Genomic DNA, 24,979 nt, shown 5'->3' with positions numbered 1-24,979 from the left:
TTTGTAGCAACACTGTACTGTACTACTGCTGGTGATTGAGGGCAAAATGTAACGTTTTCAGACATGTAGTTGTAGAAAGGGTACAATGACTTTTAAAAATTGTAGTCCACTGGCCAGCCCACCAAAGCCAATATGACATTGTATAATCCAGACTAAAGCTAGCTCTCCCTCCTCCTCCCCCCCCCCCCCCCCGTCGTGCCTGGGAGTCGAGGGGGGGGGGGTCGTAGCTGTACACCCTACATTTTATAATTATATCCCCCTCCCCGGGGCCCCCCGTTACCTTGGTTACGATCCGCAAAAAGTCAAATAATTTCACAAAAATATTTTTAAGTTAGAGAAGTCACAAAAGATGGATTTCATGTAGATTCTTAGATCTTGTGCATTTCACCTTGCGTCGCGCGTCGGGTCATCGTCTGGACAGCATGCCAGGCCAGGCGCTAGGCCGGGCGGAGAAGTAAGGTTTGCAGTGCAGTATGAGCTGTCTCTGAATCCTTAGATCTACAGACACAGTCAGTCAGTGTATTTTATCTACTAAACACAATGATTATGACTGTAGTTGCTGGCTTGACAATAGCAGCTCAATTATCTTAGTTATCATCTAGAAGATGAGGACGTACGTCGATGGCTCTGGACTGTGATGCTGATGTGTAATGGCAAGTAAGCCGTTCTGCCCCTGTCCAGAACAACACTGAACCTAGCCGCTAGCGCTCAGCTACAGCAAGCACTTTGCTATTATTTTATTATGGATACTATGTTCGCTAATGTTCGTACCACCTTGGATGTTTGAAGCACAGCCCAGACGCTAGCGTAACGTCCAGTGTACAGTCATTGGCCTGAAGTCGTGAATCGTCGCGGAACCGAGTTAGTGGGACAACTAGTAGAAATATCGTGATTGTGGGTTGGAAGTTAGTCGCCATTGCTTCCCCAGAGTACTGAGTGTCGTGAGCCAAGGAGCTGCCGAGGGTTGGTCAACGCAACGTCAGCGTAGAAGAGCGGCTATGGCCGACGAGTGTAGCGTGCGAGTGGTGTGTCGCTATCGGCCGCACAATAAGATCGAAGAAGCGCAAGGTGGACAGCAGGTCTGTTCGTTTCCCTCCGATGGCAGCGTCAATCAAAATGTAAGATTTTTTCAAGTGTTCTTTTTTTCCTAAATGCATAAATCTCTCTCACCAGTTGTCAGTGTTTGTTACTACTATCTCTATTGCGAGTGTAGCTCCCCCCCCCCCCCCTCCCCTCCCTGATGCCATGCAGCTAGTGATTGCAAAAACCCAATTTGTGAAATAATTATAGTTTACAGTTAAATTGAAGGAGCAGAAACAAATTGCACCACATGTCTCTTTCCTCCAGGCTGAATATTTGTACCTGAATGGCAAACCATAATCAGTAGTATCCTGGAGAAAGCAGATGTTGAACGTTTGTGCCCCCTTGAGTATTCATCGAAACACATGTTATCTAACTTTCCCTGTGAGGGAGTGACGTGTTGACCCGAAAGTCATGCCTCTGTTGAACTTTGTGAGACGAGTAACGTCATGACGTCAGCCATGACAATCTGCTTCACCAAAGGCAACATTGTGAATCCGACATATTGTAAGATATAAGAAGAAAAGAGAGTACCAAAGAGGTACAAGTTACACGTACGCTATACTGTCCACTAACACCACCAGTTACTTTACAACCAGCTCATGCGATAACATTGCACGACACTGACCAACGGTACTGATGTTCTACACCTAACTCGCAATCAGCTCTAGCACATCTTGGATGCGCACTCCAACAGCCTTCCAACTTGGAAGGTTCTAAGTTATAGAACAAACATAAGAAGGGTGCTTAGCTTCCTCTCCAATCGATCTTCGAATCTTTAGAGCCACATAAGCTGTGTGATATGTTGCTATGCGTCCTTGAATTGTGGTTTGGCAGTTTTGTCTGATGGTCTTGCCGGTATCGTCCTCGACATACATGTACATCCGCCAACGTCCTTCACAGCTGAGACTTTCAGCTCGCGCTTTTCTTGGTTGCACTCACCTTCCCCTCCTTATGTTATTGCTATAACTTAGAACCTTCCAAATTGGAAGGCTGCTGGAGTGCGCATCCAAGATGTACTGGAGCTGATTGCCAGTTAGGTGTAGAACGTCAGTACCGTTGGTCAGTGTCGTGCAATGTTATCGCATGAGCTGATTGTCAAGTAACTGGTGGTGTTCGTGGATATTATAGCGTAACTTGTAGCTCTTTGGTCCTCTTTTCTTCTTATAAATTAATCCTTGCCTCTCCACATGAGTCTAATTATTGTATTATTATAATTATTATACAGTAAAAACTTGTTTATCCAGTCCTCTTTCATCCGGATTCCTCGCCATCCGGAAGAAAATCGCTGGTTACCGATTTACAGCATGTGTCATGCATACATACATACAGTATGTGTGTTCGATGATCCGGTTCCCTCGCCTATCCGGATATTTTTTTGTGGAAAATGGATTTGTGCGGTTATGCGAAGTCTAACTGTATACTATATAAGTACAAATTTTCGTTTGGAATTAACTTTCGCTATATTCGTTAGGGGCACGAAATAACTAAAGTTTTTTTCTGAACGTTCGGGGTGACAGACCTCGACCAAAAACGAAATTTAGTACGTAAGGAATCTGCTGGTGGAGTGATGTAACGAAAGATTTCCGCGAACGAAAATGTGTACTTATACACAGTCTGCATCTTTTATGGAAAACCAACGGTTGATAGTGGTGATGCTAGGGATACGGTAAAACCGGTAACTAAAGACCACCGTGACTAGCGACCAGCCAGGTACTAGAGACCACTTTGCCAGGCACGGACGGTCTCACATTCACTATGGTTGTGCGGTGCAAACCTCTAACTAAGGACCACCTGCCACTAAAGACCGCTTTCTCTGGCCCCAAGGGGAGGTCCTTAGTCACACGGTTTACTGCATGTTGAATGAATAATCATCACGTAGTCAGGATGCCGGAATCAGGTTTTGATAAGTCCAGTAGTAACACGGCTGTTCATACTGGGTGTATTCTACAGCTAGACCTCGCATAACCGCACACATCTGTTTTCCACAAAAATACCCGGAGAGGCGAGGGAACCGGATAACCAAACACCGTTTATGTTGGATGCATGACGTATGCTGTAAATATGTAACCAGCTATTTTCTTCCGGATGGCGAGGGATCCGGATAAAAGAGGACTGGATAAGCGAGGTCTGATTGTATAGTGGGTACACACGCCTTTTACATGTTGGTGGCCAAAATGTTAGTTGGTCCAGTGAACACCTGACTGACCACGCGAGCGAATTGTGAGATTAGATCATTATGTTTTACTAAAGTTGGTAATCTAGTGTGTTCTGCCAAGATTTGAAATGCTCTTTTTTCAAATCGGGCAATTTGGGTGCACTTCAAACCTGTGTCTCGAGATTTCAAATGCCGCTGCGGCCGAGATTTTCACCGGCACCAGGACCTCATTCGCCACTCGAAGTTCTTTTACCCGCGACTGAAACACGTGTCGGTCCTTTCAGGACCTGCCATCATCTGCGGATGGGCATTAGCATATTGTTTTGTATTGTGTGTGTGTGCGCGTGCGCATGCATGTGTGTGTGTGTGTGTGTGTGTGTGTTACCGGTGCCAGCTAGTTCGGTTGGTGGGTACACTTATGCCAGATAGTGTTGGGCCTGTTGCCAACGGGCTCGGCTGCTTGAAGGTGTATTGTTGTACCTACCACCTTTGTTGGTTTCAGGGTTCATATACTTTCTATTTGAAGTATACATACCTGTTAACCATGGACTGCTTCTGGCTAGATTAACTCTTGTGTAATCAATGGTGCTAGTGAAGCTTATATCAGATCCACACTGATTTAGCCACCCACACTAGTAGCAAGTATTACCTTCACTGGGGGCAGGGGTACCTGCAGTTGGATCCCGGGACGGATACCCTGATGCCGTCAATCCTTTTTCTGCACCTTGTCCTCACCCACTTACTGAGGTGTGGTGAGCCCATAAGTGGGATCATTCCAAGTCCACCCTAGTTTGGGGATTTCAGGGGGTGTCGGCCGTTGGGTGGTTCAATGGCCAATTGAGTCATCTTTCCAAGATTCCTTTTGAGTCTCTCTCCCCTCTCCCGGGGAGACCCACGTGACCAGTTTTGGCAGTGAGCAAGTACAAGTACAAGTACAAGTGTGTGTGTGTGTGTGTGTGTGTGTGTGTGTGTGTGTGCGTGTATGTGTGTGTGTGTACATGTGCTTTTGTGTCATTCATGTTATGTTTTGCACTGGCAGGGACGAGTGTACCAATTTGATCGCGTGTTCAACACGTCCACCACGCAGACTGGTCTGTACTGCGAGGCGGCGCGACCTATAGTGCAGGATGTTCTCAAGGGATGCAACGGGACCATGTTTGCATATGGACAGACGTCGAGCGGCAAGACACACACGATGGAGGGCGTTCTGGGCAGCGAGGAGCTGTGTGGCGTTATCCCGCGCATCGTAGAGGACATCTTCAACCATATCCAGCACATGGATCCAGGAGATGAAATGGTTGAGAACTTCTTCATCAAGGTCTCATACTTTGAGATCTACATGGAGAAGATACGAGATCTGTTGAACACGAGTAAGACGAATCTGTCGATACACGAGGACAAGAATCGCTCACCGTACGTAAAGGATCTCACCGAACGCTATGTGGCGTCGCCACAGGAGGTCTTTGAGATAATCGAAGAGGGAAAGTCCAACCGGCATGTTGCTGCTACCAGTAAGTTGAGAGTTTGTTGTTGATTTTATTTCCTTCGCAAGGCCAAACGGGCAATGGTGCCCAATCGTATGGAAGCAAATTTCAAAGCGGGAGAGAGCGAGGGGGGGGGGAGAGAGAGAGAGAGAGAGAGAGAGAGAGAGAGAGAGAGGGAGAGAGAGAGAGATACAGAGATACGGAGATGCAGTTGTCCCTCTCTAATCCGGCACTTGTTTATCCAGCACCCTTGCAAACCAGGACACTTTCTGGCAAAACGGATTTTTTCAGTTCATTTTCTACGCTTTAATCCGGCACTTGAATTCCGCCTCCAGCAGCGATTTTCTGCAACAAATCACTCAAACTGTACATTATTTGATTTTCTAATCCAGCAGTTGTACATCGCATACCATCAGGGAGCATTGTAACATACACAACACATGTAACATACACTTAGGAATATCCTATCCCAGTGCATAGGATGCATTCTACAAAGTACTTGGATTGACACAGAAAATCCCTACATTTCGACGTACAACACCAACATGATTGTATGTTTAACAGGTGGGCCGGGTTGGAGGGCAGTATTTGATAATCCAGCACCCTTGTTTATCCAGCAGAAAATGCCGTTGCAAAAGGTGCCGGATTAGAGAGGGAAGCAGTTAGGTTAGGGGCATTGGGGAGATGGATTAGTGGTGCGTGGTGGCCGCATCGACGTGTGGTTGGGGGTAGCAGCGAAGAAAAAAATGCTATAATTTATTGCGGGAGATATGATAAGCGAATTTGCAGCGTCAACAGAGGGAACACAAAGAGTTCATAGGTGCACAAACACGCAGAGAAGAATACATGACGGAGTGTGTGGACGGGCAAAGTCAGAGCATTCATTGCAATGTGCAGGGGATGGACGCAAGCTTAAATTGCTGGGCAGCCTTGATCTCCCTTGCACTCCTTGGGAGTGAGTGCATTCCAGGTCAATGCTGCCTGAAAGGTCAGGGAAGATCTGCCGACTTCTGACTGTGCCGAGGGGACCGTGAGGCCCCTGGAAACCTGGTGCCGGGTGGTGCTACCAGCTGATGGTGAGAATAGATCCTGGAGGACACTGCTGGCTTTCCCATTGACACAGCGCTACACCAGGACGAGTCGCTTCTGGGCGTAATGCTCGCGAACTCTGTACAGGGACATGCGTTCAAGCAGAGGCTGGGCAGAGGTGTGAGGCGGCAAACCGTATACCGCTCTTGCCCCTCGAAAGCCTTGAGGGAGGAGGAGAAGGCGTTAGATCTGTATAGGAGGTCAGGCATGATGATTGACCTCACATAAGTGTTCTCCGGACCGCCGTGTGTCGTGTGACCGCCGTGTGTTACGTGACCTCCGTGTGACCGCCGTGTGTCATGTGACCTCTGTGTGTCCGCCGTGTGTTTTATGACCGCCATCTGTCATGCGTGTGTGTACATGTGTGTGTGTGTATGCATGTGTGTCTGTGTATGTGCTTGTGTGTTTGGGTGTGTGTGCATGTGTATATATATATGTGTGTGTGTGTGTGTACGTGTGCGTATGTGTGTGTGTACGTGTGTGATTATTTGTCCAGACATGAACTTACACAGCTCGCGGAGCCACAGTATCCTCTCAATCAGCGTACGCCAGTCGTTCGGAGGGGACAAACGCACACTGAACGGCAAGCTATACCTGGTGGACTTGGCTGGATCGGAAAACGTATGTAACTCATTTGCCAGCGTAAACCTGTGTTCTTTGTGCCTAACACAATACAGTCGACTCCACTTGTAACGAACTCGCACATAGCGAATTTCGTGATAATATCGAACCCTTATCCATGTCCCCGTTTGAACCCATACAAAATTTACTCTTTAGAGCAAACCGTTTTCGTTTATAACGAACCAAATCTTGTAGGGCCGCATGTAAACCAAGTGCACTCATACTGTCATAGGCCACTTACCAGTCATGACTTGCTGCTTGTATGGTGTGAGTGCATTTCTGTTATAACAAACTTCGGCTATAAAGAACAAATTATCCTGCACAATGGTGTTTGTTATATCAGGAGTCGACTGTACCTACCTAATAGAAAGGGCCTTACTGTACTTCACCAAAGACTGTTGTTGGTAACAAGGGCCCTTGACTTATAGTTCGTTTCAAAAGTCCAGACCCCTGGTTTCGAAAAACCGTTGGGCCAGCATCTATACCACATAAAATCTGTGATCACTTTGTGCATACAATTTCCGAAATTGGGCGTTTGTTATCCAGTCGCTAGAAATTTACATGAGAACTATTGCAGGAGCTGCCTGAGCAATATAATTATCATATTCCGAAGAAATTTCTCAAAAAGCTCGAGCCAAATTTGAATTATTCGAAAAGGTCTAGAGGCCTATACTTTTGAAACGCACTACAAAACTGCATTTGTTTTTGTCTACTATGTACGGTAGAATAGAAATGATTTTGGAAAATAAGAAGTAAAGGCAGTAGATGGAATTTTGTGTGCATGGTGGGAGGGGGAGGGGAGGGGGAGGGGAGGGGGAGGGGAGGGGGAGGGGAGGGGAGGGGGAGGGAAGGGGAGGGGAGGGGTGAAAATATCCAAGGTGTAGTCACACAAGTCCTGACCATCCACAGCATATCGGTGCGAGGGCTCACTCCCGTATCATGCCCAGTCTATCTGTGTGTATTTGGTATTTTCTGGAACAGATTTTCTGTGCTGCTGCTGTTGCTGCTACTGCTGCTAATGCTGCTGTTGCTGTATTTTTTGGTATTTGTATTGTATTTTATTATTAGGGTGCCCAAGATGAATGAATGTGTTAAGTTCCTGGCGAAATGAATTGGAGAAATTATTAGTGCAAAGGGGTTCGGGAAGCGCATTTAAGCGGTCGGCGCCAAGGAATGAAATAGATTTGCATCCAGCTTGAGTTTACACTGTGGTTGTTCCACTGTTTCCTTTGCAGGTTGGCAAGACAGGAGCGTCCGGTATGACTTTCGAAGAGGCCAAGATGATCAACAAGTCGCTATCGGCACTTGGCAACGTCATCTCGGCACTGACCGAGGGCAAGGGTCGCACTCACGTGCCGTACCGCGACAGCAAACTGACGCGAATCCTCCAGGAAAGCCTGGGAGGAAACGCCAAGACCACCATGGTCATCTGCTGCTCTCCGTCCTCGTTCAACGACAGCGAGACGAAGAGCACGCTGGACTTTGGCAAGCGTGCCAAGTCCATCAAGAACGTTGTCGTTGTCAACGAGGAGCTGACCGCGGAGGAGTGGAAGCGGCGCTACGAGAAGGAGCGTGAGAAGAATCAGAAGATGAAGAACGTGTTGAGCGCCCTGCAGAAGGAAGTGCAGCGATGGCGAGCAGGTGAGCTGGAACCGTCAGCGTACTAGCGTGGTCTCATTTGAGTGTGTGTGTGGGTGGGTGGGGGAGGGGGGCACACGCGTGGGCACGTGTACCGTAATGTCGGGCGCCGAAGAACGACCAGGCTAGAATTCCACCAAGCACAGCATACCAATGTATACACAGTGACTCAACTGTGCATAGACCATAGTAAATGAACGTTCGACCAGCCTAGGCTACGAGGCTGTACTAATGTCGATTTGCCCAGTTTTTCAATACACGCTTATGGTCCATGTTACTTTTCAACTGGACGCACACCCTTTCTTTGAAACGGTTGGACGAAATTGTTGACCGACTAAATTTTCTGCATATACATTACACTCTAGGAATTGCTCTTAGGACCAGTACATTACCGTCTTTGAGCGCAGTTACTCCCAGAAACCAAGAGGACTAATTCACATCAAGCATGTTTGATACCATTGAAACTTATCTTATAGGCCAGGTTGTTGCTGGAAGCTGTTAGCCGCATGGTTAACCATGGGGTTAATGCTGTTTGTGTCAAGAGGATTTGGATTTCTGAACTGTTGAGTTACCTTAATACATGCTGTCGCTGTACATGCTGCCGCGGCCATTTTTGATGTTGTTTCTGCTGCTGTTGCTGCTGCTGTTGCTGCTGTTGCTGCTGCTTCTGCTGTTGTTGCTGCTGCTTCTGCTGCTGCTGCTGTTGATGCTGCTGATGCTGCTGTTGCCTCTCCTGTTGCTGCTGTTGTTGCTGCTTCTGCTGCTGTTGCTGTTCTCATTGCTGTTGATGCTGCTCACACGACTTTGTCTGTTCACTGTGTTTGACTAGGGGAAAGTGTGCCGGTCAGCGAGCAGGCCAGTATGCGCACCATCACCACCAGCACGGCCGCGACAACAGCATCGTCAACACCATCAAACAGCAGCGGCGGCGGTGGCGGCGCAGCCTCAGCTGCCTCATCTGCCACGTCTATGCTAAGCAGCAGCATCGCGACCGAAGACACTCTCAGCTCCTCCGTCGTGTCGTCCTCCACTGGTCTACTGGGTGCCGGGGGCAGCGGCGGACAAGCATCGTCTGTTGCCATGGCAGCTGCGGTAACCGCTCCGGCATCTCTATCCAGTGTTGAGCGGCAGCAGTTTGAAGAGGAGCGCGCAAAGCTCTACTCGGACCTGGATGAGAAAGTAAGCGGCCTTTACTGTACTGTTTCTACAAACGCACCAACGACATCTTGTAACTACATGTAGCTTCGTTTACAACAAATCACAAGTGTGTGGGAATACCGAGAACGACAGAGAGATCAAAGGAAAAGCCAGGCAGACAAGTACAGCTACAGTGCGTACGGTACAGCTGGCATGCTGTACAGCATGGCCGGATGAATGCATACAGGTAAAAGGATACAATGACAAACAGTGGGACGTGCATCCATTATCAGCGAGGCAACGTTGCTGTTACTGCGTACAGCCGACTCCTGATATGCCAAACACCATTGCAGGCGCGTGCACCGTATGAGTTTTTTGGTGTCTGGAAACCACCTTTTTTCGGGCAATCTTGCCAAAAGAAAAGCGTGTAGTACTGGATTGGTTATCGATCCTGCAAACGCATCGATCGACGGGCAGTTTACAGTACAGTGACTATGTCCTTATTTCGAAGTGAGAGAGAGTTGCTTTGCATGCAGTTCGAAATACATTATTCTCTTTTTCTTCAGTGGAAAGTAGCCACGGAGGGATCGATCTCTAGCTCTGGTTCGCTCCTGGATTGGCGATGACGTTCAAGAAATCCGTTTTGTCTCGAAATTTGAGTCAAGCACGCGCGATGCAAGTCAGTTAAAGGATATGATTGACGATATCTCCTTCCAAACCGTTGACTCAAATCAAGATCGCCACAGCCTTTCGTTCTCGCTCATGTGCGCAGCAGAGATGTTCGTCAAAAACGTTGACGACTGGAAGACGTAAAAATGTGCGTCCATGATCCACTTGCGCTGCTTCAGAACGAAGCGCTACTCCGGCCGCGACACAAGGACGCGGGGCTTCGCTTTTCTTCCGCGAGCTTCCATCGAAGCAAGGTCCATAACTCTCTATTGAAATCATGTGGAACATTGCCAATACATGCTGAAAACTTCGTCATAAGAACAGAAAGAAAGATACGTCGAATGTAAGCAGTGTTTTGATGAAACAAACAAGCCTGGAGTGGACTAGTGAAGTACCATAGTCTGATAGACATGGTGTTATCGACTGTAGTGTAGACTGGGCAGCTAGGACTATCAAACCTTTACGTGTTCAATAATTATGACAAACTAGTGAACAAACATGTATAATTTATTATGATTATGAGTACATTGACTTTTGCACCCTCTTTGCAAATGCTTTTTGAAGTGCTGGTATGTAAAAGGTAACCCGTTTTATCCTGCTATCGATTATACATGTACCAACATTTCCATGCAACCAGCATTGTCCCCTCCCTCCATTCCTCTTTATTCTTATTTCTGTCCTTTCTACCCCTGTACCTGGTTCCCTCTCAGACGCGTTTGTGCAGGCATGATCTGATGATAGCAGTCGGACGAGCCCCGCATCTCATCAGCATTAGTGTTCATTGGTGCCCTGCACCCCTGATCTTGAGTCCCCCCCCCCCCTCCCTCCTCCCTAGCCGGCTGCCCTCGCCGTTATCTCCGACGGGATGTTCGGGGATGCGCATGTGCACAAAATTCATACAGTCATAATTATACAATGGGGCCCCAGAAAAAAATTACCAACTCTAGAAACCCCCCTTTCAAGACTCGGTGCACGCCACTGCATTGTGCGGGAGAATTTGTTCATAGCTGAAGTTCGTCATAACGTTAGCAGAAATGCAGTTAGTGCGTACAGAACGGTGCATGCCCAGTGCACATGTTGATCATTTGAGTACTCACGGCTGCATGGCCAGCGCCCTGGGGCCGCTCGACCTCTGACTGGATTTCCATGTCCACGACAGTATGTTGGGATAAGAAGTAGAGGTACCTTGAATAGTAGGTACACTGTGATGCTGCCCATGGGAGGGGGGTATGTCCCATGGGGGTATGTCCCATGGGGGTATGTCCCATGGGGGTACTGTATGTCTTGTTAGTGTTCTACTGTATGGTCAATGTGTTTGTGTATCTCTCTGCTCATGGGGGTATATCCCATGGGGGTACGTCCCATGGGGGTTTGTCCCATGGGGCATGTCCCATGGGGGTATGTTCTATGGGGGTTTGTCCCCTGGGGTATGTTCTATGGGGGTTTGTCCCCTGGGGGTATGTTCTATGGGGGGGGGGGGGGGGGTTGTCCCATGGGGGTATGTCCCCTGGGGGGTATGTCCCATGGCTGTACATCTTATCAGTGTTCTACTGTATGATAAATGTGTTTGTGTCTCTCTGCTCATGCCGCCGTAGGATGGTGAAATCAACACCCTGGGTCAGGAGGTGGAGAAGCTAAAAATGGTCAACATCGACCTGCAAGAGGTAGGTGTATTATGCCAACGGTGGTGTATTTGGTTGCGCCTTGGACACAATGATGTTGATGTCTTCAGAGTATGGCATGATAGTACTGTCTAACCTCTTGTATCCCCCCGATGTCTAATGCACATAGGTATCGTAAGGTATTATCTCTTCACCCAGCAACTTCAGCTTGGTGTACATTGGCAATGTAGTGTCATGTCGTTTTGCCGGTTTTTCCAGTGTCGCCTTCTCTGGATGCCCTGTCATGTTTCTCTTAGTGTGTGAAGCTCATGTCTGCCTGTCTAGTATTCTTAATTGTTGCGTTTGGCACTGGAGATGTTTGGTGATCAGTGCATGCTCAGGTGATCTGAGGCTTCACGAGTAGAGCAGTGTGCTGTTTCGGTCATACACACTGATGTGTCCCATCCAGTGTTGTTGCCTTTGATTAATTTGTCCTGTCTCTCTCTCTCTTTCGCTGTCTGTGTGTTTGTCTGTCTGTCTGTGTGTCTGTCTGTCTGTCTGTCTCACTCACTCACACTCTCTCACTCTCTCTCTCTTTCTCCCTCCCTCCCTGCCCCCCCCCCCCCTGTCTTTTGTCCCACTAATAGCTGCTGGACATTGCTAGCCGTGAGTCGTCGGACCGTCTCACCAACCTCAATCGTTTCCAGCAGGAGTGCGAGCAAAACGCTGAACAGGTGAAGGAAGTGCTCAAGGCCCTGGAAGACATGGCACTAAACTACGAGTCCAAGAACCAAGAACTGGATGAGAAGAAGCTGGAGCTAGAACAGCTGAAAGAACAGAATGACACCGTTCAGGTAGGAACACTGCCACAAACAAAAGTAAAATTCACACGTTTGCGTTACTGTAGGAGTTGCATTTTGATAGAAAGTATATATTTAACAGTTTAAGAGTATTTATTTTTAGAGCTTGTGTGGATATAGATTCCAAGGTTCGAACCCCAAGATGTGCAGGTAGTTACATTTTTTCTGGGCCAGCTATTACATTACCACCCGCTATCCAATTGTGTTGAGAAACGCAACCAGCTGACAGTGTAGGGCATACCACCCATGTGTGCCAGGCCACTGCCCTACCGCCCATGTGTGCCAGGCCACTGCCCTACCGCCCATGTGTGCCAGGCCACTGCCATGCCTGACATAACAAGGTGGCAGATGCCATGACTAACGTTAGCGACACTGCCGCAACGAGTGCGCAAAAACAATGCAAGAAGCAATTATGCAGCTTGGCTTGGCGAAGTACAATTGCGCTCGGTGAAATCCGACCAAGAGTGCACATTCAGCGTGCTCAATTTGCACGGTCCTTGACACTCTGGAAATGGTACTCAAGTACACACAGCAATGCCTGTTCATTCTGGCGAAGTAAAATAAAATAATACCAACCAGTGTGGCTAAACGTGCACGTGTACAGATGCAATGATGCAATCAGAACTGGTACAGGGCGCCAGCTTTGCACTTTGGGTCGAATTTTCACCGAGGACCGCTGTAGCTTGCTTCAAGTGGTGAGAATCCTGGACTGCTGTACAGTGATCTAGTGTATGTACAAATAAGAACACCATACCTGCTTATACACATCTGTACGATATACTGTCCTGCTCAATGAAATCGTCGGCGTGTCGCTCATGTTTGCACCTTGCAGCATTTCACAGCCTAGTGTTCGCAGGTCTAGGGCTGCGCAACTCCCCGGCGCGTACTTGAGTGACGCGACGACTGGATGTCATTGAGCAGCACTCTACATTAGTTGTACTGTAGTGTGTGCCATTGGCTGCCATGGATACAACGTCTGCCGCTGCAATGCAGGCCGGGTTCAAAACCAGCAACAGTACGAGTATCGCTGCTCTGTGTGTACAATGTGTGTATGCATACGTGTGTGTGTGTGGGGGGGGGGGGGGGGGAGGCGTGTGCGTGTGTGCTTACCTGTATGTATGGTGTATGTGCGTATGTGCATGTACCTGCCTGCCTGCCTGCCCATGTGTCTAGGTCAATCTCCAAGAAGTGCAGATCTCCTTGAAGAGCATGAAGGATGAACAGAACACCACGCAGAACCAGCTGCAGCTCACGCTCAATGCCTGGTACGACTCACTGACCGCGAAAGCACCGGACTTGAGCTGCGACCATGGCAACTACCAGCGGCCGATCGCAGAGCGGCTCGACGAAAGCCTGACGTCACTCAACTTGTTCGACAATCAGTTGCGGTCGGGAGTGTCGAACCTTGTCCACCGGAGTCGCGAGCTTGAGAACACTCTGCGCAAGACGGAGAATGAGCTGGCGTCTCGGATCGAGGACATCTCAACGTGGAAGCTTCGCGTAAGCCAATACGAGGCGGATGCAGAGTGCTATGAACGGAACATTATCGAGTTGCAAGCTAGCAATCAGTCGTTGAAGGCAGCCCTGGATAGTCTGAACAGGGAAATGGCGACAGTCACGGCCAATGGTGAGTCTGTGTATGTGTGTGTGTGTGTGTGTGGGGGGGGGGGGGGTTCTATGTGTGTGTGTGTGTGTGTGTGTGTGTGTGTGTGTGTGTGTGTGTGTGTGTGTGTGTGTGTGTATTTATTTGTGTGTATGCGTGCGTGTGTTCATGTGTGTGTGCATAACACCTGTCTGATAGCACATGCATATTGGTGTACAACCTCTTTTTCTTGTGTCTACGCACACAGCAAACGCTCAAGCTGCACGCGGATCGGACGCCAAGAAGAATGGGGAGACAAAGGTGGGTAATGAAAACTAGTAGCACTTTCATCTGATTCCCATAAACCTCCCGAATCATAATCATAGCGTCGAACTGCACAGCACCAGTGTAGAGTGTGATGTTGGTATTGGCGCACGACATGGTCTTGCCCGGACATTGAATGTACTCAATTTAATATGGTGTAGACGTGTGTGTGTGTGTGTGTGTGTGTGTGTGTGTGTGTGTGTGTGTGCGTGTGTGTGTGTGTGTGTGTGTGTGTGTGTGTGTGGAATGGCTAGGTGGGGGTGGGGTGGGTGTTGTTAAGGGCATGTGTCTCTTCTTCCTTCTGGGTTGATCCAGGTTTGGGATGCTCAACAGGAACGAGTTCTAAAATACAGTCCTGGCAACTGAAATCCGACCCCCTGAGCGATAGGTTCACATTCTAGCGGTCTCTATTTCGTAGTTTTACACTCCCGTGTTGGTTCTTTGCGATGTCAGCGCACCGCTCTGGGGTCGAATTTCAGTTGCCAGCACTGTACTTGTGACCATTTCTCTGTCTTTTCCTGTACACCTGTGTCTTGCATCCATTGTTTATTGTCAGTCTGTCTTTCTGTCTTTCTGTCTGTCCATCTGCATCTGTCCGTGCCGTGCAGGCGGAAGTACAGAAACACACGCAGCTGCTGGAGCAGCAGCATGCAGAACAGATGGCAGAGCTTCGCTCCGACCTGGACAAGAAACAAGCGGAACTCAAATCCGCTCAAGCGTGAGTGCACCGGTTGACTGTGTGTTGAAGATTGGGGCGCCTCACTCGGGCCAATAGCTATGGGGAAGGTGGTAGGTGGTAAGGGATATTGGTAGGGGGTGGTAGTGGTAGGGTAAAGGGGGGGGGGGGGGGGGGGGGAGGGGGGCTGCTCCTCCTGGAGTCCAAGACTTGCCCTGCAGTAGCTGCTCCTCCTTGACTTCAAGACTCGACAGAACATCTTCACCATCTGTACCTTTGCTGGTGGAAGCATTCATGATGGTGTTGTGTCCAGCAACGGTGTCTACCTGTGGTGACAAATTCTACAAGTTTACTGCTGTGTAGCAGTGTCTCAGTGTCTCAGTGTCTCAGTGGACTCTGACATTGCTAGCAAAGGTGACAAGGAAGCAGATCATTCTGCAGGTTAATATTCTACTTTAAAAGTCATTTGGTACTGTATGAGTTTTGTCTTGATCGTCCGTCCATCCATTGACTTGTGTGTGTGTGTGTGTGTGCATGTGTGTGTGTGCATGTGTGTGTGTGTGTGTGTGTGTGTGTGTGTGTGTGTGTGTGTGTGTGTGTATGTATGTATGTATGTGTGTGGCTTCACGTGCCTGCGCTGGGGTTTGCTGTTTGCATGTCCCTTGGTGCAGGTCTGTTCGGCACCAAGAGCTGGAAGCCAAGCACCTGCAGGTGTGTAGGTGCAGCTAGGAGACAGGCTGCCTTGTAGAGATGCATAGCATGTGTATGTGTATGTGTATGCATGTGTTTGTCTGACGGTGTATGTGTGCGTGCCTCAATGTACGTGCACGGTAAAGTTTGTACACACACTTGAGAGGAATCAACAGTGTTTCTGCTGTAACTCTGAGTTTCACGGTTTTAACAGGTCATCAGACAGCAAAGGAAAGTTTGTACGTATGCATACCATGCTCCCATGCAGCTCTGCAGTGCATGAACGTAGTGCATTACAGCCAGGTTGAAGTCATTACACTGACTTTTCCATCCAGTTTTGTGTGGATCCATGCATGCTTGAGTGGCGTCCTTAACCGTGAGGGTAATGGGCCATTCAGACTACGGCCAAAATCACGTCTGAACTTGAGTTTCCATGGTGATGCAGTCGTGTTTCAAATGATAATGTACCATCGCTGATCAAACAAACCCGTCTGAGTCATAGAAATGTGGTCACAGTTGGTCGTAGGCTGAATAGCCTATAACACATCCATGGGTACAGGCTGGATTGGCTACTCCCAACCAGGACCCACTTCTGGCACAGTAAAACAATCACACAATTAATAGGCATGCGACAGCAGAGGTCTAGCCACCAGATATTGTGCAGTGTGCTTGGTTATGATCAGGGCAAGTCTAGTTTTGTCCAGAAGTCATCATTGGTTTTGTTGTTGATCTAGTGCACGTGTATACCACCGGAGTAGGTGGAGGTACTAAGCATCTCCTCTCATGGCCGACGGTGCATTGTCGTGTGTGGTTGCGGTGTGCTGAACATCCTGATGTGTGTGTGTGTGTGTGTTTGTATGTTATCTGTTCTCCCCGCCACGGCTCAACCACGTCACAGGCTGAGATGCTTGAGCTGCGTCAGATTCAACGTGCCAACATGGAGAAGATTGCAGAGTTGACGTGAGTGTTCCTGTATCCATTCTTTGTGTGTGCTTAGAACAGGACACTGGCCCGGAGTCGGGGGAGGGGGTAGTTGGATGGGGTAGGGGTAGGGTAAGGGGTTGGGGGGGGGGGAAGTGATAGTCCCTGTAGCTGTTATGGAGACTACAATAGATACACGGACAACTGCACATGAATACATACTGTATTTTTCCGGTTGTAAGTCGACCTTTTACGACAAAAATAGAAGGAGAAAGGGCGGGGGTCGACTTACAACCGGGATTCGACTTATAACCGGGAACCGGGGGCTATCAGTATCTTACCAAACATGACCTGCACTGCATGCACGAGTGCACCATGTGTACACATTTTTGCCAGTTTATTTGCCTTTTTCAAGGATTGGGACGTTACGCCCTCCAATAATGATTTGTTGATGTATTAGTAGCAGGGAGTGGTTGGTAGTGCTTCTTTGGGTGAAAACTTTAAAACGCAGAATTGAGATCTCCGGATACGGGGGTCGACCTATATCCGGGGTCGACTTACAACCGGTAAAATACAGTACACACACACACACACACACACACATGTACACGTGCACACACACGTGTACGCAGACACACACATACATACACACATACATCTGATATCATAAGTGAAGCTAGCCTCTAGGAAAGTGGGGTGATTCAATTACGTGTATTGAAGCCCGTGTGTGTGTGTGTCCATGTGTGTGCATGTGTGTGTGTGTGCACATTTCCACAATAGCATGGAGCGTGACATCAAAGAGAAGGCATCGTCTGAAACTCAGGCACTGCGAGATGCAGTTGTAAGTTCGGCCCAGACCTTGCGTATCCAATCATCTCCTCTACCTTCTCTTACCAACGGCTGGAACATGTATCGGAGCAGAAGCCCTGGGAGTGTGTTGTAGCTAGTTTTCAGTTCATCCGTGTTTCCTTGCTCATCTGCTTATTATCATTACCAAGAGTATGTAACCCCCCAAGAGTGTGCAACTCCTGATATTATCCTTTCCATGGGGTACGCCGGCGGCGAAAACTCACATCACGTGATACAGTGGTCCAGTTGTACGTTTCCAGCCCGTTTTTAGCGAGCAGCGGAGTAATAAAAAAATTCACTCTCTGACAGAAACTCACTGTGCGTATGCAACTCGCCAGCATGATCATGGCAGATATTCGGATTACGCGCACGCTATCCTTCGTTTGTACGTTGTACGGAACGTGTCTGAGACACGTGATGTGAGTTTTCGCCGTCGGAGGCCTCATATGCAGAGTTGCACACTCTTGGAGGCTTCCCATTATACTCTTGTTATTATTTACCTCAAACATGTGTTGGATGTCGGGCATGCTGTTGGTAAACAGGTGTTTGTAGCTTGCTGTCACTGCGTGCAAGTTGTGAATCAAGCGAGATTCCGCAGTGATAGTGTTGCGTTGCACCTGTGACGTGTCACATTGGACAGGACAGTAAAACCTTGTTTAAGCGACCACCCCACGGTGCAAGCAAAAGCGATCGTTAACTTAAAACCAGGTGGTCTTTAGAACCAGGTCACACAGTATCTGTGTAGAACTGTCGGTGCATGGAAAAACGGTTGTTAAGAGCAGGTGGTCGCTAAACCCAGAGGTCGCTTACACCTGGTTTTACTGTCTATAACTGGTTTAGATATGCTGCAAATGTTGCCTCTCTGTGTGTGTGTGTGTGTGTGTGTGTGTGTATACTGTCAACTTCGCTTATAACGACACTCGGCGGGGCATCAGAAAAGTGTCGTTATTCGCGAAATGTCGTTATACCCGAAGTCTCATTATATGTATTACAGTTGGATGGGACTTTGCTCTGGGCATGGGAATGCTGTCGTTATTCGCGAATAATTGTCGTTATATCCGCAGTCGTTATTAGCGAAGTTGACTGCATTTACTATCTACTTCTGCATGTCTATGTGTATATGCGTTTGTGCGCGTGCATACATGTTTGCATGTTTATGTATGTGCATGTATGTGCATGTGTGTGCGTGTGTGTATCTGTGTGATTGTGCTGTGGTAGGAGAAAGAAGCTGAGCGTTTAGTGGAGATCAAGCGGACGTTCCTGACCACAATCAAGGCAAACACTCCTGGACAAACGGTGAGATCAGCTACTATCGTGGGGAGGGCTGTTGCAAGACTGGGCTAGAGTACATGATTGGGGTAGAGTACATGACTGGGTTAGAGAACAGTGAAACATGTCTAGGACGACCGCTCAAGGGACCTTCAAAATGTGGTCTTTGTTGACAGATGATCTCCTTATCCAGGGTTGTTTGACTTCGAATAGCATCCCTCGTCCTGGTGACAGTGGTCTTCTGGGGCAGGTGGTCGTCTGAGGCAGGTGGTCTTCTGAGGCAGGTGGTCGCCTTGACAGGTTTTACTGTACATGACTGGGGTAGAGTACATGACTGGGGTAGAGTACATGACTGGGCTAAAGTACATGACTGGGCTAAAGTACATGACTGGGCTAAAGTACATGACTGGGGTTAAGTACATAACTGGGCTTAAGTACATGACTGGGGTAGAGTTGTAGCTCAGGCCTTTAATTTTTTTAATTTACAACTGTCTAAAATATCATTATACAGTTCTGCTCAATGAAAAGATCGTGTGAATCAAGTTTGCGCCCTGCACCAGTTCACATGCCCAGTAACAGTTATTCGCATGTCTGCGGCTGCACAGCGCCCGCGTGGCATTCACCCGCTTAATTGGATTTCATTGAGCAGTGCAATACTGTTGTTGAGCCACCGTGGACATACGCGTGTCCTGTATCTAGTGAATTTCTAGCCTGTTCGCTCTTCGGCGTATTTTCGCCACCCGATAGTACAGTAAGATCTCGCATAACCGCACACACATCCGTTTTCAACGAAAATATCCGGATAGGCGAGGGAACCGGATAACCGAACACACACAGTATGGCATTTCGCTCCTGCTCTTGTGGTACTTGAGCCCTCTCGTGTGGGGCAGTGGCTTTGCTGTTTGCGTTATGCAGAGATGACTGACTTGTCAGTTTGAGCACTCTGGCAAGGTACGTTCGGGCCTGGTTTAAATCCGGGTTTGGAAAATTTATTTTTCATGGCTATCAGGTTCGGCCTCATTTTCTCTGTGCTGCGCTGATGAGTCCACAAAGGACGAAACGGTTCTGTCCGCAAATTGAGTACGTGGTATGCTATACACATGTCGCACATCGATAGGTGTGAAATCATACTGTAGCACATGACTGGGCAGGAGTACATTTTTATCCCCTGGGTAACATCGAGTAGCCGAGTAGTTCGAACCTGATTTAACCTGATTTAGGCCAACATTAGTCTGTAGAAATTCTTCAGAAATGGGTTTTGAAGACCAGCAAGCCTGTATACGACTCGTATTGATAGAGAATGAATTTCGTTGTTTTCCTTTGTGTGTTCCTCAGCCGTTGTCGGGCGTGGATTCCACTGCGTCTAGTGCCGGCAATCAGAAAGTGGCTTTCCTGGAGACTAACCTGCAGCAGATAACCACCGCACACAAACAGGTGAGTGCAGTGCAGTAGTAGTGAGAGGTGTTCCAGTACAGCGAGTGTGTGTGTGTGTGTGTGTGTGTGTGTCCGTGTGTGCGTGTGTGTGTGTGTGCGCACGCGCGCGTGTGTGCACTTGTGTACGCATGCGTGGGCGGGCGCGGGCGCATGTGAATTTATCCTGCAGAGAGGTTCAATGTTTAGCCAGCAATGTTCAAGATAGATTTAGGAGAGTTAAACAGGAAAGAGTTCAACTAGATGAAGCTTCAGGGTTCTGAAGATATTATTTTCTCCAGTAGGCATAGTGATGATCTAAGGCAGTGATTGAGAAACAGAGCGTACCAGGATGAAGTTCTGCTTCGGATATGCATGACCTGGCAAGAGGGAAACATGGATGCAGTGGATGGGATTTTCGTTCTTTGACCACTTTGTGGTGGGTCTGATCTACTCACCTCCCACCGCCTTAGGAGCTGCATCTGCGCCTTGATCCTTGAGGGTGGTGGTCGTGTGGATGCCGAAATCTCTCACTACACGTATAAGTTCATTGGATGAGCATTGCTGTGCTGTGTGTAAAAGCCCATTGCGCAATGACGTAATGTTTTACCATCGAAACCCCGCACAGCCACCTGCGCATGGTCATCTGCGGTGTTGAACAGTGCATTGCAGATCCCAGCGTACTCATGTGCATTGCTCTTATCTTCCATAAACTTTTGGCAATGCGCAATGGGCTTATTGGACATAAGCAATCTGCTGCTACTGTTGTTGTTCTTGCTCTCCTTGACACCGTGTAGCTTATTCAATCACATAATGAGCTGCAACGTGAGTTCTCCAAGCTGGATGCACGGGTCAAGGCCAAGAGTGAGCGTATCAACCTACTCGAGACGGCAATAGCTAACATCAAGCAGGACTATAGGGACAAGAAGAGACAGTACGTCCAGGTCTCGTGTTGCTCTTTCTCGTGTTGGTCTTTCTCTTGCTGCTGCCGCCGCCACCGCCACCACTGCTGTTTCTGTTCTTCTTCTGCTGCTGCTGCTGTTTGTTTTCTTCTTCTGCTGCTGCTGCTGTTTCTGTTCTTCTGCTGCTGCTGGTGCTGCTGCTGCTGTTTCTGTTCTTCTTCTGCTGCTGCTGCTGCTGCTGTTTCTTTTCTTCTTCTGCTGCTGTTTCTGTTCTTCTGCTGCTGCTGCTGCTGCTGCTGCTGCTGCTGTTTCTGTTCTTCTTCTGCTGCTGCTGCTGCTGTTTCTTTTCTTCTTCTGCTGCTGCTGCTGTGTCTTTTCTTCTTTAACTGCTTCTGCTGTTCTAGGAGGTCCTGTTTGCAATGAATTCATGTGTGCTTTGTTGTGGTACATGAACTACTGTGGCAGTGATAATCGTGTTGTAGAAATTGCTGCTGCTACTGCCTTAGCATAGAAGCAAGCCAATTGTTTGTGTGCCCGCATAGTCGCACACATGTATGATTGTACTGGCACTTGTTCGCATGAGTGTTAATCTATCTGTCTGCATCTGTGTGTGTGTGTATGTGTGCGCGTGCGTGCATGCGTGTGTGTGTGTGTGTGTGTGTGTGTGTGTGTGTGTGTGTTTGTACATTACTCTGTTAGACTAACTGTGGAACTCGATCAAATCAAGAAAACCTACGAGGCAAGAATGAAACGTAAGTGGCTCTCTGACATGTTTGTTTTGCATCAGTGCCACCTGGTCATCTTGTTCTTTCTCTCCCCCCCCCCCCCCCCCTCTTTCTCTCTCTCCATTTCACTATCGTAAGAAGACCTTAGGATCAGTTGGGAATGCCCAAGTGCAATACAAAACATGCTGCTTAGGCCATACAGTTTCTTTATTCTTACTCTAGGCCACATAATTTCTCTATTCTTACTCTGTTGTTCATTGTGACATGACATGCCCCCCCCCCCCCCTCCCCCTGCAGGCGGTGGTGTGCATCGCAGTACAATCGTCAAGGCTGTACGTCCCGGTCATGCAGTGTCCACTGCCAGCACCCCGGTGGGCATCAAACCAGGACAGGCCATGCAGCAGCAACACCACCAGCAGCAGCAGCAGTCACAAGCAGCGGCGGCGGCAGCGCAGAAGGGCACATCGGGTGCCATGGCAACCTCCGCGTCGACCTCGGCAGCGGCAGGTCTTGCACTGAGGTCTCCCGGTGGCTTGGCGCCACGCAGCCTGCGCGGTGATCTACCGGCTTCATCAGCGCTCGGCTCAAGCTTTGTCATGCCTAGCAGTGGCAGTAGTAGTGGCAGTGATCGACGGAGAGGCAGTGGCATGGCAACCGGTAGCAGCCAATTGCCGGATTCCGGTGAGCATGCGACGAACGTGGATGGGTACATGCCTCCGCGTCAAGACCCGGTCGGCGTGGAGGGTGCGGGCACAGCCGGAACAACCTCGACGGCTAATAACACAACTAATCACTCAGCATCATCATCATCAGCAGCAGCAGCACACCATGCCGGTGGTAGTAGCAGCAGCAGCAGCCGATCCTCCCGCTCGTCCCGCGATTCTGCCAGGCACGCGGCGGGGGCAGCAACAGCAGCGGCGACATCAAGTCCCAGCGCCAGTCGGCGATCGCGTAATCATGCACCAATGCCAGCAGCAGCAGCAGCAGTGGCGGTGGGCACAGCAAACCCGGCAGCACCAGCAGCAGTACGTACCGCCGAGCAGGCAGCTGAGCAGCTTGCTGACATGCCTGCTGGCAGTACTCGGCATGGCTCAAGTGGTAGCAGTAGCAGCAGATCGCACCACTCAAGGTCATCAGCAGCAGCAGCGGCCGCCACAGGCACAGGTAGTGGTAGTCTTAGTAGTGGCGGAACCAGCGGTCACCAGAGTAGATCGCAGCAACGACAACACCATCATCGTCGTGGTAACTATGCCGTCAAGGACGATGTTGTTGTCGTGGACGCAGCGGAGCAGAACGTCGGTGACAAGGTCTGAGAACGGCGGCGACATGGTGTGAAGACGATAGTGACACGGTCTGAGCACAGCAGTAAGCTTGTGTGAAGTTTTCTGCCACTGGTCACTCTTGCTGGTCCTCATAAACAGGGTTCCAGTAGGCAAGCGCTGCCAGACTAAGAGACTAGGAGACTGCACACCCATACTCTGACCAGTATGTGAAGCTGTGTAGTCTTGACTGCACAGCTGGGCAAGATCCGGGCTTCCTTGTTGTATCAGTGTAGATACACTTGAATAGCAGGACACTGGGGTGGTTTTGACCCAGTGTGTGCTCGGCCTCAGTGACTCCTATACCAGCAGCTAACGTGCTTCACCAAGCCAATGCCAATTGAGTTTGGCGCAAGTGCGTGACTGTTTTCAGACTGCCTTTGTGTTCCAATATGTGCGGATTGAGTGAAGTGCTACGTGTGCACCTGAAAGTTTGCTCTTTTTATTTTATTTTTTACGAAAACCTAGCCACACAACTCTGGCTTGATTTCCCTCTTCCGCTGATCTTGCTCAAGTCCTGCCTTATCTCAGCGTCTGCTGTGTGCCGCCATTCCAGCCAGACTCTCCGCCAACCCTCTAGGCATAGTCTGCCGTGTGTCACAGCATCTCAACTCTTTCTCTTTTACTCTCTCTCTCTCTCTCTCTCTCTCTCTCTCTCTCTATCTCTCTCTCTCTCTCTCTCTCTCTCTCTCTCTCTCTCTCTCTCTCTCACACACACACACTAGCAACTAGTTTGGAACATTTGTAAAAGGAACAATATTGAACCGTAGGCGGGATGGTGGCATGGAAGAAATTGTGCATATCATACTTCTTCTCATGTCTGTGTTCCTCGGCCAGTCCGGGGTCATGCGCTCAGTTGCGATGCACGTTTAGACTGCATTGAGAAGACAATGATGAACCTCTAATGATTGCTGATAACAATGCCTCTGGCAAGGATACCAACATTCGACACACTGGACTAGTGTCCGTGGAGTGACGACGAAAAGAAGAAATTGTCAAGTTCTTTTCTGATCTCGTTCCTCTTCGTTGCATGTAACCTCCTCCCCCCCCCCCCCCCCCCTCTCTCCCCCTCTCTCTCTTTGCCGGCACTACATACCCATTCGTTGAGCAAGCATAGATTAACCATGTGACCAGCAGCCTATGGTCTGCGTATATACTGGCCGCTACAACGTATTATTTGCACTTCTCCGCGCAATGGGCAATGTCTCATTTTTCGCCCGTTCAGGGCCAGTTCAACTAACCAAATTCTCGTAACACAGTAGTACATTTTCATTTTTTCCGTACATGTATTTATTTCGATACTGGTGCATTCCTTCTTCTGTCTGAGTGGAGCTGACTTTGTTAGTAGATCTCGTGTACACATGCAATGAAGTGTTGACAACTGTTCCGCGGCTAGGACTTCAGTTAATCACCAGGCACAGCAGCTGTCTGATGATTGCTTATGCGTAGTTCTGATGATTATGACGGTGTCGAATGTCAGACTATGTCATTGTTGTATTCAGTTGGGGGGGTGGGGGGGGGGGGGGGGGGGCTGGGGGCCGGATGGCCAGGAGTGGCTCTGGAGCTTGTCTTGATGGATGTGGGTGCCCACGATTGTGTTGTTGTTGGACAACCCATTGGTTAGCCTCTCTCATTGTAATATCAAAAAAGAATTCTTTCTAGACCAAAGACTGGTATGCATGTATATTTGTTTACTGGTCAGTACATTGTATATGACTCTTATTGTTCGTCTCAATATAAAGTAAACTTAGTGCGTAACCTTGTAGATCGTGCGAAGCGTATTTGTTCGTCCTGTAAGCTGCAGGAAGAGCTTGATTTTCTCCGGTCAGTTTTTGTCAAGAACGGGTACCCTGAGTTTTTGTTGCAGAAGTTGTTGAAAGTCGAACAAACTACGAAGGCTCCTATGATTGGTCCTGCTCGTTGTCCCGTTTATTTATGTTTGCCGTGGAAAGGGCAGGAGTCGACTAAAGTTTGT

At 48.8% G+C, this 24,979-nt stretch overlaps 1 protein-coding gene across 1 annotated transcript; it reads left to right on the top strand.

The window, feature by feature from the left end:
* The first annotated feature begins 424 nt into the window (after nucleotides 1-424).
* On the top strand, nucleotides 425-24,483 carry LOC135828733 (kinesin heavy chain-like). The gene is made up of 18 exons (XM_065341156.1): nucleotides 425-1,118; nucleotides 4,278-4,749; nucleotides 6,308-6,432; nucleotides 7,668-8,073; nucleotides 8,900-9,249; nucleotides 11,472-11,540; nucleotides 12,125-12,331; nucleotides 13,511-13,964; nucleotides 14,188-14,240; nucleotides 14,852-14,961; nucleotides 15,591-15,630; nucleotides 16,508-16,569; nucleotides 17,311-17,371; nucleotides 18,598-18,675; nucleotides 19,984-20,082; nucleotides 20,856-20,992; nucleotides 21,660-21,712; nucleotides 21,983-24,483. Exons 1-18 carry the CDS (start codon nucleotides 999-1,001, stop codon nucleotides 22,996-22,998), a joined length of 3,912 nt encoding a protein of 1,303 aa, XP_065197228.1. The 5' UTR covers nucleotides 425-998; the 3' UTR covers nucleotides 22,999-24,483.
* Nucleotides 24,484-24,979: the final 496 nt, after the last annotated feature.

The sequence above is a fragment of the Sycon ciliatum genome, chromosome 12 (genome assembly GCF_964019385.1).
Source record: "Sycon ciliatum chromosome 12, ocSycCili1.1, whole genome shotgun sequence".
Classification (NCBI taxonomy): Eukaryota; Metazoa; Porifera; class Calcarea; order Leucosolenida; family Sycettidae; genus Sycon; species Sycon ciliatum.
Note: the sequence above shows the minus strand (reverse complement) of the source record. Positions and strands in the feature narration are given on the sequence as shown.